The sequence below is a fragment of the Pagrus major genome, chromosome 21 (genome assembly GCF_040436345.1).
Source record: "Pagrus major chromosome 21, Pma_NU_1.0".
Lineage (NCBI taxonomy): Eukaryota > Metazoa > Chordata > Actinopteri > Spariformes > Sparidae > Pagrus > Pagrus major.
Window position 1 is genome coordinate 22,825,927 of NC_133235.1, and position 15,083 is coordinate 22,841,009.

The 15,083-nt window shown below is 42.0% G+C and overlaps 1 protein-coding gene across 1 annotated transcript in view; it reads left to right on the plus strand.

The window, feature by feature from the left end:
• Positions 1 to 15,083, plus strand: part of LOC141016763 (A-type potassium channel modulatory protein DPP6-like) — a 92,775-nt gene that overhangs the window by 46,773 nt on the left and 30,919 nt on the right. Inside the window, exon 3 of the mRNA XM_073491302.1 lies at positions 12,957 to 13,071. Within this exon, the coding sequence (XP_073347403.1) occupies positions 12,957 to 13,071 (115 nt within the window). The remainder of the gene's footprint in view (positions 1 to 12,956; positions 13,072 to 15,083) is intronic.

Below are 15,083 nucleotides of genomic sequence, written 5' to 3' on the forward strand. Positions count from 1 at the left end.
AATCAAAACAGTGCATGATTTACTGCATCGTTTATTATAATCATCGCGCACTCTTATGATTTCAAGATAAATGGACAATTTTAGCCTGAAGATTAGATTTTTCTCTCTTCTCTCCTGTTAATTTGTAGATCCACAAATGGCTCAGAGAGAGTGCGTCATCACCGAAACAATAATTCCCCCTTAATATGGCAATAAAGGTACCGCCAGGCATTACACTGAATACATTAAGGTAACAAGGGATTGTTTCCCTCGTGCTGATGCCAAATACATCCTCCTCTCCGCCGGCGGTGACTCACATCCCGGACTTTCTCTCTTTCTTTCTTTCTGTCTTATCTGCGATTGTTCAGTTCCTTTCCTTCCAACAGATGACTGGTTCAAAAGGCCAGGAGCTCTGCAGAGACTGTGCATGACTTCTGAAGAAACGCTCTCTCCAGAAACACAGCGCTGTGTGTGCGTGTGTGCAACACAAATAGGCAGACAAGCTGTGCTAACAAGAGTGTGGATCGTGTGTGCACAGAGATGTGACACACGGTGAGAGAGATACAGCACAAACAATGTTTTGTTACGAACTGGAACTATTTCTGCTGTATGTGGGAGGACGGTAGCACTGCTTCTCAAGAGCCAGGCCAGCAGCAGCCCTTTGTTTTATTGGCAGACAATACAGCAGCGTTGGCACAATATAGTAGAGTGAATATGATTTTTATGGGTAAAGACACATATGCAAATCTTCATACTCCCCAAACTGCCGTGCACTAGAGTACTTTTAGTCATGGATGTACTCTAACTTAAGTAATACATGACCAAAAATCACCCCGGAGCAGAACTGCACTGATACCTGAAAGTATTTTGCTCTACTTGCATTGATTCCTGTTTCCATTTCCTGTGTAATGGACTTGCCAGTAATGAGTGCCCACTGTGATCTGATCCAAACTGACAGGTCTCCATATTATCAGTGGCTGCGAGCTCGGAGCTGAGCGGTGGGGAAGTGGAGCCTGGTACGACTAAATATAGGTCCAGGTGGAAGGACAAAACCTTGAGCTCTCCTTTTATATTACGGAGGATGGGGAGGGGAAATGGACATGGTGAAGCTCTGCAGCTTCAAGGAATTCAGAGAAGACTTCCGCACCACCTGGGGCTGCAGTTTGGTTAATGATGTCATTTTACTTCAATGTGTGCTTCCTTTTTGGCTTCATTCTCCGATGTAGGCCTATATTTTTTTTTAAGTTTCAGGCGAGGGCTGGGAGAAATGGCCTTCAAATTATATGACAGTATTTTTAGGCTGTACTGCTATTAGGCATGTCACTATATGTAGTTTCAGCAACGACATCACAATGTGCACATGCACGATATCATCTGATACGTGCGATGTCAAGTAAGGCAAAATCTCGAATACTCAGAAACATCAATTTTTTTTTTGCTGCTCGATACAAAAGGGAAACTCACACTCATTTTCTCATTTTCCATGACTAATCCACAGGACAACTCTGTCTAATATTACATAATTTAGTCCGAGGGTGGTTAGATGCATGGGGGTTTGTCTCTTGTCATTGGCATGCAGGCCCTGCGTGCACAGTGAATCATTTTTGATGAATTTATCAAACAAAGCAGAGCCTGCTTCACAGAACGCACTCCCCTACAAAAGTTATGATGATGAGATGAAAATTCCTGTATTATTTCATCTCTCAATATCCCCCAATTGCTACACACAATATTTAAATTTATGTCCGACTTCCCCTCAGCAGGCCACTTAATATAAGTGAGTTGTTGCAGCTTAGATTTCCAATTTTATTTCAACATAATTTACCATTTTTAATAAACTTTGAGGTAATTATTGTGGTAATCGTGGGGTAATTTCAAAGAAATGTCAAATACATTACTTGGTAGGCCTAATTACCACCTACTTACAATGAATTTAAACAGACCTGGAAGGATTTGTAGGGGGCAGGCTATTTTACGGGAAATTAACTTAAATTCAGAATACGAGAATATGAATAACAGTTTTGGCATTGTGTCAGGGACACCTATGTATTGAGTCAGAATGTTAACTAGTGAGCTAAATCTAAAGCTCCTGTGCAAGCTGTGTAAACAAGACCAACACTCCCCTGTTTCTCCGAGCTCCCAGTCCAGACCACTAGCTGAACGTCTTACTGAGCTAACCAGCGGGCAGCAGCTACAGTTAGCTGTTTCTCTAGTGATACGCAGGTCCCCTAGTACTCCTTCTTTGGAGGATGAATTCGCCTGGTGGCCAATTCTGACATAGTATAGAGACCTGTCAGTTTGGATATACCTTTAACTGCACCAGTTCACTGAAACAGTAAACTTAACTGGAGATGTAATGATTATAAATTCCCCCGAGCGTCATATTCTGCATTATAATCTCTGAAAAGAAAAGATATATCTGTGATAGTCCAATATGGACGATTAGAAGAGGTGGAACAGTAAAGGAAGTTACATCACTTTACTGTAATGCAGGCTTTAAAACCAGGAAAAGACCAAACTTATGCCATATGCCCATATAGCTCAAATTTAAGACGCTATATAGTCCTGTATCGTGATATTAAATCGATATATCGCCCGGCAATGTTTGTCTTTGCGGGGAAAATTTAATTTTGAACATAATGATGGGGGAAAAAAATAACTTTGACACTTGTTTTTACGGGTGAAAGGATGTCTTAGCCTCCAGTTTGTGCTCAACCTTTTTTTTCCATCTCTGCCACATAAATAGCACAAATTCAGGTAAAACTCAGGTATCGGTGTGAGTCTTCGGATCCCATCGAGCTGTGTTGTGGTGACAGCGCCACTCTTGAGAGACAAACTGAACCTCCCACATGCTCGAGCTGGTCCACAGTTTCCTGCACATCAGCTGAACCCTGCGCTGTCTGCACCCACACGGTCTCTTCATTGTTTCAGCAAATCACTGGATACCCTTGAACAATTTGTACGCCTCTCTCTCTCGCTCTCTCGCACTCTGTGTGTGTGTGTGTCTCTCTCTCTCTCTCTCTCTCTCACTCTCTCTCTCTCTCTGTGTCGCCCTCTCTCTCTCGGTCTGCGTCTCTCTCAGCTTCATTATTCTGCACCTGTCAACAGCGGACGCCGGTGCGCTCCTCTCTCCTCTCTTCCCTCCCTCTTCTCCTCTCTTTTATTTTTTACCGTCATGACTTCTGGAAAAGACGCGAATGGGCCGGTGAAAGCGGCTCAGCAGCAGCAGCAGCCGGACCAGGTAGGACTTCAGACGAGCTGTACTCATATGATCATTATGTTTGTGCGGGAGCTATTGCAGGAGGAGCAGCAGCGGCTAAAGCAGCTGATTTGAACAAGATAAAGAAAATATTTCTTGTGAGCATTTTTCATCAGTTTTTGTTTGTCTTTTATTGGATGTCCTGACTATAAATGCTGCAGTTTGAATGTATGCAACAACTTCTAAACTTCTTCCTACATATTTAATGAACTCCTATTGTAACCTCAGCCCACAGGTGTAGCATCTGTACCATAACAAGCCCCTGCGGGTGGTGTCCTGTTGTCATTGAGCAGACTGTAAAAACAACTTCTGGTTTTTGTTTCAGGGACAAAATCTTTAATCTGTTTTTTTTTAGTTCGGAACCAAAGATAAAAGTTTGCACAGCCAAAAAAAGAGAAAAGAAAGGCAGAGAGTGGGTGTTAATTGCTTCTGTCAACTCACTGAGTTTAAATTGTGCCCAGTATGAGGCCACAGGGAACACTGTGAAGTGATGTAATGGCGTGTAGACACACGATCCACTTCTGGGTTTACGTAAGCTCCTGGCAGTCATGCCATAATTTATGTGGAAATGTGCTCCACAGAAATAAACTCATGTTTGCTGGTATGGAGCGAGAACAGCTTGACAATAAAGCAAGTTGCGTAACCGTTGTTGATTGTTGAGTATGTGGCTCTGCGCTGAGTGTGTCAGACTTTAAACAGAAAGGTGAAAGCTCTTCACTCGACATAATTGTTGCATGGGCAGGATGAAATTAAGTTTGATATTTGTCAAAGTGGGAAAGTTGCCTTCAGAACCTCACCTGTGTTTTCACCCTTTTCTAGTTTCCTTTCTCAGCTGAGTGAAGGTCTCTTTCTTGTGTCTCGACGCAGTCAGCGCATTTTTAATATTTTAACTCTAAAGTGTTTATTTTTCGCATCCTATTCATACATTTATGAAAGCAGGAGTGCAGAGTCGACAGCAGTTCTACAGCAGATCCTTAACCATGTTCACATCAGACAAAAAGAGGGGGAGTACGAGCTCTCTTTTGATCACTGAGAGGAAATCGGATGTCAGACTTGAAAACGAAGCGAACTCACACATGTGCAGAACACCACACAATACTGATTTTCATACAGCCTTGATTTCTAGCGCACACACTTTGCACAAACACCGTTTCCTGTTGGATAGAGGAGCTCGGAAAACATACTCCCCCACCATAGCCTCGGAAGTGACCTCGCTTGCTGGTAATATCAGTTTCAAATGCGAATGCCAGCCTGTGCGTCTACTCTTTTAATGATGTGGAGACAGGGGCAGAGAGACGAAGACATCGTAGCACAGGAAGCACCACGCAGCTGAAGAAGCACATCTGAGATTTGAACTCCAGCCGTTTGGACTGAAACATCACTGCTGCTGGCAGTGGAGGATCTTTAATGCAGTTGAGCAATGTGTTGCACTCCTCTCTTCTTTATCCAGCTCAGATCTGAAGATATAAGTGAATAAATTGAAGCTATCTCATCGTCTTCTCCATTAAGACACGCTGCTGTCTTCATTAGGGCAATCATTACAGGCTCGAGAAGTGCACTCTTTTTCCGATATGCCATCACTGTCAGTCTCTTTTGTTGAGCTAACGATGCAAACGGCCCTCACATTGTTGCTGATTGTGATGCTTTGAAGGCGGACATGGAAAATGTTTTGTTGCTTTAATACTCACATTGACGCTTATTATCGTATCTCCTCTGTTACTGTACTCGCTGTTATTCAGCTTCAGGTTACTAGCCCGCTCAAGGTAGCAGCAGAGGAGCCTGTCATTTAAAAACCCAGGTACCCATCCAGACTGAGGGGATCAAGGGTGACTCATGCAGTATAAAAAGAACCGTTACAAAATGGAAGACATCTGTAGACCTACAGCACATCCACCTTGGTGAAAAAAAATTCTGCTGTTATTACATTTAATTTGAATGTTTTTGTCATTTTTCTCCCCCCCCCCAGTAAAACTTTCATCGTGCTATATCCATTTGGGCCGCACATAATTATTCTGAAAGGATAATAGGTCTCTTATCTTTCCTTTTAGCTCAGAATGGATTTAATTTTCAGGGACATTTTGAGGGAAAGATTTTTTTTTTTTTAAACAAAGCGAGGGTTACTTTAAATTGAGCCGTCCTTGAATGAGTCAACTTCAGTAATGTTGTTGTGCTCTACAGTTCCTCTGATGATTAGAAGATACTGTAGTATGTCCAGAGGCAGGCGGTATCTCACATTTCTTTTTGCTCAGTCCTGCCTTTTTCCTGTTGATAGAGTCAGCAGAAGTTAACGCCACCTTGTATCTACTTTTTTCATCTCCCTACCCTTTTCACACACTCGGTACAGCATGTTATTAATTCTTACAAAGGCCGGTGAAAAGCTTCACAAAGCCCAGAAAATATCTACTGATAACTTTATGTTTTGTTCTTTTCTCTTTTTTTTTGTCCTGTCACAGCAAATCACATTCCTCAGTTTTATGAATCTCTTCCCGCAGACTCCTGATCTCTGAAGCAAACGCTCAAATATTTATTTATTCCACACGGATTGGGATGGATTCCCTCCCCGTCTGTTTTGTGGATTATTTCAAATGATCGACTTCAGGAAGGGACACCCAGGGCCCAGGGTATCAACACACTTTCAAATATGGCAACACAACATAGCATATACACTAAGCCACTTTGCTATGGTTCCCTTTGTTGGGATAAAAGGACAGATGAAAGTTTGGATTTGCCAGATCACAGGCTTATGAATGTGTGTTTGTGTATGTGTGTGTGTGTGTGTGTGTGTGTGTGTGTGTGTGTGTGTGTGTGTGTGTGTGTGTGTGTGTCTAATCACCCGGGCTGCAAATGTTAAACAAATTCAATTTTCCTCGTCGTGATATGAGACTATATATTGTCTTTTTGGATATCATTATATCCTAATATGGCTTAAGTGTTGTCATTCCCTGTTTTTAAAGGCTGTGTTACGGTAACCTGATGTACTTTTCTGAATTTACCAGACTGTTCTACTTGCCTTCGTCATTATATTCACATTAATGCTATTTATTTATCAAAAATCTCAGTCTTAATATCTTGTGAAAGCAACAATAGTCATCCCTACAATATTACATTACGTATTTGGTCAAAAATATTGTAATATTTGATTTTGATCGCCCAGTCCTAGCACTTATGAAGTGAAATATCAAGATATATATCCTGTATCAAGACAGCCAAATCTATTGCAATATTATTGTTCAGACAAAAGACTTTCTTCAAAACTAGACAAGACTGTATCATCTAATTTGCTCGATACTTCAGTGTCAACTGCCGGCTTTTTTTTATAGCTTGATATAATTTGTAGCACCTTAAAATATGAATGAGCACGAGTGATAGTGAGTTAGTTGCTACATACAGTTGCATTTCTTGTAATAATGAAATGGTGAAAAATCAAAGGGTGGTAGAGAAAGAGCGGTGGAGAGGTGTGGTTGAGCGTTGGAGGGCGAGTGGTGGAAAGTGGCTGTGCATGTGAGCAGAGTGAAGGACCAGCAGTGAAGCTGTCAATTAAGCAGTCTATGCTGATTACAGTGATTACAAACATTACGTTTCTAAAACCGGCCACCGGCGACTTGACAAGCTGAGTCGTAGGCGACACCATCAGCTGGTCTCTGACGAGCTGCAGCGAGCCGGTTCACACTGCTGAAACTTCCTAAAAAGTTTTGTTGCGTCGGTCTGAAACACTGATGTGTTCACATTTGTATGTTTCATAGGCTACGTACCATACTGACATTTTTAGAAATAGGTGTCATATCATGTCTCCATTACATGTTTATGACCTGACTGTCATCTTGTGAGGCGGAGGGGATGGTGGTGGAGTTACACATTTAAACAAGTGTGAAATGACTGGATATTTTTAAGGAGACCTCAAGACAATTTCCATGTTAGCATTGACCAAAACAGGTATTTTAAGCCAAATCATGATCTCGTCTGAACCTAAACAAGATGTTTTTTGCGTCTAAACCTAACCAGACCATAAGCCCAACCCAAGATATCTGTGGTTTGCATTGCCAGCATTAAGTCTGGTGACTGCGTCCCAACACTCTTCTGTTGACTAGTCAGTGACATTTCAAGCGTCTCAAACTTGCTTCTGTGTTGGAAGAGAAACTCTTCACCCCCAGCTGCTGCTAAATGCTGGAGGACAGCACTGCTGCACAAATGAGCAACAGGCTTTTGAAAACATTTTGTTCTCATGCCAGAGTTGAAAATGGCAGGGCAGTGTTGTTATTACTGATTATGATTTTGCATAGTGCTGTGTGATTGTCGTGTTGTCTCTCTGCTGTAATTGCTGAATTATTCAATGGATATTTTTAATGTAAGAGGATCCTTGAATTCTTGTGTCTTTATTTATGTTTTGTTATAAGTTCTTGTACACACAAGACATATTCAACGCTGTGTGTTCTGTTTGTATTTGTCTGTTCTTGTTTTAAGTCTAAAAGACTTAAAAAGACATCAAGGTATATGCGAAGGGATTTTGAGGTACCACAATCAAACACACACACACACACACACACACACATTGAGATGATATAGAATAGATCCCTCGGAGCTCCTCCCACTCCTGTCTGGTAATGTATCTGTTCAGACAATAAGACGAGTGCGGCACTTATGGTATTTTCAAATGAGACACGCTGACTGGGTGTAATTTAATTTAAGATTGTCAACATACAGAAGACTGTGGCTGACTGGAAGAATTTAAGTGTCTGAGCCATGGAAGAGAAAAAGCATCTCATCCGATATTGAATAATTTATTCCCAGGTGAAATCAGATAATGGCATAAAAGGCAGGGGTCTGAATCATTTAATATTATTTTGACTTATTGTGAAAGAACAACACAATGCACTTGTCTCCCCTCTCACCTCCCTTACCAATATATCAGTGGTGCCACTAGTGACAATACTGCGCTGCTACCACCACCACCACTGCCACTACCACATATACTACTGTTCATTCAAACAAGTAAATAAATGTTAAGGATTTATATGTTAAAAGCTGCACAAATCCATTTTTTAATATTTACAGTTGGTCAAATGTGTAACTTGAAAGGAGTTGCTTGTAATGATGAACCCACAGAGAATTATTAATCCAGATCTCCTTAGCTTTATGGAGAGTTTTAGTGTCTTTCAGGTCGTTGTTTTGCTTTTACAACCTTTACTGTTAACTGTCACTGCTCTCATCCACCTTTTTTACAGCAGCAAGCAGCAGTTTTTAGAGAAAAATGGTCTGATAAACCCACTGTACATTAACTGCTGAGCGTCAAACAGACAGACGAAGTTAGCGACAAGCTGGTGAACATAGTGTAGCATTTAGCAGCTTACGAGCTAGCTCGCTTATAGCTTTAGCAATACATCCGCGTGACCTTTTGGAATAGTCCCAACATGAGCATCGAGTGCGTGGGCAGAGGTAGGTACATACTGTAGGTAGACAGACAGGTAGCCTGTCCAATCTTTTCTATTGGGTCGGAATGAGACGATTGGATGGCTTTATTAGAGGCCTGCAACAGCCACAGATACTGGATTTTTCTTTTATGCATCGAAGCAATTGATTTATTGACTGCTGAGTTTGTTTTTTTCTACAAATCTAACAAAAAATGCTTCTAGAGTAACTCATGAACCCCAGCTTTAATTCACAATTCCACAAATTTCCTTTGTCTCCTCTGTTGAACGTTACCCTAACACTTTACATTTTCCCAACTGGACAAAGACAGGCTGGACAGACAGAAGCAGGCTTGTGCCCTACTATCCATGAACCAAAAGCCAGCTAGCATGAATTCTTAATCTCACTCATGAATGCCCATAATTTATTGATGCTGTTCCAGAGGAAAAGTTTACCCCCCTTGTCCAGAGGCTACTGCTTCACTCTCGAGTTTGACTGTTGTCAGACAGCGACTGCATTACAGTGGAGTGAAATATCGTGTGTCAAGTGTCCGATGTCTTTTACGCAGCTGATGTTTGCTTTTCGTTTCAGATGTCCAGATCCCCACAGTGTCTTGTTTTCTGACTCCTGAGTTAATTTCGGCAGCCCCCGGGCACATTTCCCACATGACACTCATTAGTCCCCACTGTACTGTACTGTACAGCAGTGAGCACCAACTTCACTGCAAATCTGACTCAAATGACTCTCTTGGTTCCCTTGGAAACCAGGTGCTCAGATCAGGAAAGATCCATTTCACACTTCAGCAGCGAGACAAAGAGATGGTTAGACGGAGGGAAAGTGGGAGGGAGAGAGGATTAAAGAAAGGGAGAGAGTGGGGGGAATAAAGGAAGCTTGACCTTAAAAGATGCTTCATTCGTATAACCCCTTTGTCCTGAAATAGAATGAAAACAGAAAGAAATGGATTGAAAAAATTGTGTTGCTTCCTCTCATGGGATTTTCTACCCTTTAGAATCATCAGCACCGAAATGCACAGGGTTTGTTTAGATGTGGTGTCTGCAGAGAAGAGGGTGAAAATGGCTCTGGCTCTCATTTATTAATGCAGCTTTTATTGTTATCAGCTGGAGGGGATGCATGCCTGCCCCTAACACAGCTAACAGAAGGAGATGGCTTAATGCAGACAGGCAGGTGTATTTTCCCATGTCTGAAAACACTGCCAAAGGTCAACGTTTGCTTTCGCACACAGATGCACTTTCGCCTCGTTAAGAGCTCCTCTGAAAAAGTCAGCATCCGGGGACCAGTGAAGTTTACAGCTGCAGAGTTTGTTATAAGCTTAAACACACTGAACATCGGGGAAATCAAACAATTCATCTGAAGTTGGGTTCTGTACGTCTCTTTAGGGTTTTAATTTGCTAGATACAACGGAGGAGTTGATGATTTTCATATAGTTTATGTGAGTGAATTCAGCCTGAGTTTGGAGCTCCCTGTTCATTTGTGGTTGAGTAGGTGGGTGAAATGTTCCACATTTCACACAGGGATAAAGCAGTCTGCAGGGATAAAGCAAACAGAGCGAAGACACTGTAATAACAGTGGATTGTCAGCGCTATTTTAAAATATATGGTGCTACTTTTCGAGTCTAGGTTTTAAATACATGGACTTAGCGTGGGAGCAGCAGGTATTCTGTCTTTTAACAAGAAAGAAATGACTTTAAGAGTTATAAGGTTTAACCAGAGGAGCTTTATGAAGAATTTACCGACATTGGAGAGGTGTTTCATCATCAAAACCTTCCAGAGAGTGTTGGCATACCAGCTTCATTTTCAAACCAAACATTGGATAATTTTTGGGGTTTTTTTCCTTCTTCAATCTGAAATTCTTACATATGCATTTTAAAACGACTGCATTTCAATATGAAGCAGATCCTTAATACACATGATCAAAATACAGTTGATAAAATGATGTTTAAACAATTGTTAAATGTGACCTAGCATGCTAACTTCAGTCAACATAACAGAGGGAGGGAGGGAGAGAGGGAGGGAAATGTATAAATACATTTCCGATGTGGTTGGACAACACTTTGTATAAACTCTGTTTGACCATGGACTGACCCTCAGACAGATCAGCCATCTCTATCTGCCATTAATGTGGTTTTCACACAGTCTGATTCAGCAATGACAGCGCCGAAGAAGAATAGTTTTGGAAACTATTCTCAAATCTCTCTCTCTGTCTCTGCAATAGCTTTTGTTAATTGAGAGGTTTGTATATCAGTGACAGCTGTCCTGGTGGCTCTGTTGACCACTACAAAATAAAAATAATCATAAAAATTGATCACATTGTTCTCAAGTCGGTGTTATGTATCCAGGATAATTGACAGTGAAGGTTAATGGTTGTATCTGTTTCAGCTGGATGCTGTTTTATTGAGGACCTCGCTGTGAAAAAGGCAAATGTCCAACAGTATTGGATTGTCTATTGATGTGAATTGTGGAAAATCTCCCTGACCTCTGATTGAATAATTGGGTGTCTGTTTACAGAAATGCTAAGCTACTCCTGCTCATCAAGCCGTCTCCATCCTACAGTTCTGCAGCCTGAATTAGCCCACAGGGCTTGTGGGAGATGTATTTAACATTCGAAAAGCAGGCTGTCTGAAATAATTTTACCTTGTGCCGTGGTAGCACGGTGAATTTTTCAGGGGTGGGACAGAAATGACTGGAACTAAATATTTACTCGCATGCCTCCCAGGCTGGCATCAAAGTGTCTGGAAATATTCTGCTGAGAGACACTTTTCCTCTGTTAAGTGGCGTTGATCCAGCTGTCACATGTAGAGAACTGTGCCTCTCCGCTCCATCAGGTACAGGCTGCGATGAACCGGATGCTGGACGGGGTTGCATTTAAATCACCTGCCTGCACTAAAGTCTTTGGCATTTTCAGTGCAGATAGACGGAAAAACAAACAGAAACAAGGCTGTTATCTGCACGCCTGTCAAAGCATCTCTTTGCTTTATCTCCAGCCTCGGTCAGAGGTCTGTTGATATCAGAGGCAACTTCAACAGCATGTCTTTCCTATTAGAGTATGATAACACAGGGACATTAATATCTTATGAATCCAGTATACAAGTCCATACACCTTATCATGAAAATCCTTACCTCTGCAGCAATAAATCAGCTTATTGATGCGCCTGCTGTTTTTCTACGTGTACTCACTGCCTTCAGTATCGATTCGCTTCGCTGCGAGACAAACTGTGCAGAGACATTCGGCACACAGGCAGTCGGAAAAAACAGACAAAGGCACCTCAAACATTTAAAATGTAGCTATTTCAAGTCTTTAAAGATAGAAAAAATTATCGTCTTTGCCCAAGAGTTGAGCCGTCTCACGTGTACACACACCCCTCGTTAACTTGCAGATGGTTCACTGAGCTGCTTCACACTGTATAACAGACAGAGACCAGGTCTAAGTGGCAACAAGGATATCAACAGCTGGACTGCTGCGGGTGGCTGGAGCCGCTCATGTTTTTCTAGAGATTAATGTGCACGTGTGTGTCTGTCTGTAATTAGACAGGAATTAGACCGGACAGAAACCCTGATGACTGACCTGAACCCTTCACTAAATGGAGTGAGAGTTCATGAGGTTAACCTACAGCTACAGTTATTCTGGAAATCTGTCTGTTCCTGTTGCTTTGTAATGGACACAGTATGGCAAGGACTGGATGATGCTGTGTGTTTGTGCCCAACAAAGCCCAACAGTAAAATCACACAGTAAACTCCTTAAAAAGAAGGATTCTAGATTAGAAGCGTTTAAGGTCTGTCTGCTGGGCAGCCTTCAGGGGGCCACCTGATTGCCGCTTCCCGCTCTCCTGCAGTTAAAATGTTTTGTATGTCCTGTGGATTTTTTGCAGTACACGTGTTCCGTATAGCGCTGATTAGCCATCTACCATCTGCTGGGCTGTGTGAGGAGAGCAGCTCATTATGCTGCCTGTTGTGTCTGCACTGAAGTCGTAGCACCACTCCAGCTATCAGGCAAAGCTGCAGGGACTCTTCGTGTGCGAGCAGCAGGGAGCAGCTGGAGGATGCAGTGCTACTGCACACAAGTGGCTGAGCTGTCGGCAGAGAATGAGCTGTCCTCTGGCCAATCTTGGGCTCCAGCTGTGTCACTACAAAACACATCGAACACCGTGCAGCCATTTTGATATAAAACTCGACACCTGGAGGTCATCATTCTTCCTCTTTGTCATTTTATCTGTTACCCAAATGCTTGAAAGTTGATGTTTTTCGCCTTATTGTGTGTGCATGTGTGTAATGTAATGTGAAATATTGTTTTTCAGGATCTGGTGGGTAGCGCTCCACCACAGAGGAACTGGAAAGGAATAGCCATTGCCCTGCTGGTGATCCTCATCATCTGTTCCCTGATTGTCACCTCCGTCATTCTGCTGACCCCTCGTATGTACAGTACACACACACACACACACACACACACACACACACACACACACACACTCACATACACCTATGCTATCATTCAAAGAGTGCACTCCTGCAAGGATGCACAACCCTCTTAACTGAAAAGAATATGTGTAAGCTTGCATTGTATTAGATAAAGACACCACAAATTCATCCAAAATCAATGAGGACCTTGTCTGGCAATATGGATGCAGGATACACATGTGTTTGCAAAGAAAAGCAATCCTGGATCACCTCACCAACTACCAAAGACTAATTACTGTTTCTTGGGACATGAACAACAGTCCACCAGATTCAATGAACTCTGTTTTTGACACATAACAGACAGATAAATGAGATTGAAAGATTATTTCCCTGTCAAAGATACCAACACTTAACAGTTGTTTACTGCACTTACATACACACCTGTGTAGCTGTTTCCTGCCTCAGTATGGTTGGTGTTGTTCCAAGAAAAAAATTGTCCTTTACACTAACACTCGTCATGGTCCAGGTTTTAGTTCAGTCGGTTTCCTGTTTTATGTTGAAAGTTTATCCTCATGTGCCATGTTTTTCTTTCCACTTCCTGTCTTTGTCTGTTTTCCCACCCTTTTTTGTGTACACCTATGTTTTATTTGTTTATTAGCCCTTGTGTATTTAAGTGTGTGTTTTCCCCTCACTCTTTGTTGGTTTGTCGGTTCGATCCTGTGTCTCTTGTGTTCCTGTGCCTGCCCCTCTGTGTTCCCACTTTGTTCTCCGTGGCTTCTGGTTTGTTTTCAGTTTTGTATTTCTCTTTAGTGTTTCCCTCGGACTTTCCTTTGCCTGCCTTTTGTTGTTTGGATTTTGGATGTTGGGTTTTTGACATCTGATTTCAGCTGTCATCATTAAAGCACGTGTCTGCATTTGGGTCCATTTTTGACTAACTGTGACGCTATTTTGCAATGTTAACAACTAATTTTAAAAAAACTTAAGTATCCTCATCAAAAAAGACGAAAATCTGTCTTGGATCATAGCCCAACTTTCAACCTAATTTTACTGAAATCCGTCAAGTTTTGTCACAGTTTGCTAACAGACTGGGGGCATACACACATACACCTGCGTAGCTTCCTCTGTATACATGTACTTATTTTAGTCTAATCAATTGGTTATTTTAACAGCGGAAGATGTTTAGAAATCTTTCTCTGGATGTCGATGTGCTGCAAAATCATTGGATACAAAGTGCCAGATGTTGCAGATGTTGAAAATTAGATACATGTGAAAATGTCTGCATGTTGAAAAATGCCATATTTCACAATGGATTTCTCTGTAACTCATTAAAAACTACTCAGTGTCCCTCATGAGTTGTGGCCTAATTTTACACCAAACTGCACTGAAATTTGTGAAGACTTTTGGATTTCCGGTCTCAAAGCCAAACAACCTACACAGAGTATTCCCACAGACACACACACACACGGTTCAGTTTACAGTCAGGCTGCAGCCTCGTTCTTCCTCTTCTTCTCTTTTCCTTCAGCACAGGCAGCTATTAACAATAACCTTGTTTCAGGGGGCAAGGTTTTACAGATGACATGATGATGGTGTATCGGTTTTACACAAAGGCGAGGTCATCTTCTCTCTAGGTAATGGGACTTTTTACGTGTAATGCCATTCAGGCCTGTTTAATGGAGATTATTATACAGTCATAACTTCAGCCATTTGTCAGATTGGCACAGCATCAGAGATACCATTTGCCTCGTTTTGAAAATTAGCTTTCTCTACTGACTCTGCTGCCTCTCGCCAGACAGGAGGATTTCTCCGAAAGTCAATAAACGCTTTACAATGTCTGACGTGGTATTTACCCACTCAGATCGCGCCGCTCAGTCACAACGTGAAGCCCTGCTGAAGAATCTGTCACTGCACTGTTTTGTACAGTAACACCGGGCTGTCAACCATCCTGACAACTCGTGTCTGCTGGTTGTTTCCTGAGTAAATGTGCGGTAGAAGTTTCCCCCTGTTGTCGGCTCCACCTGCAGTTCAGC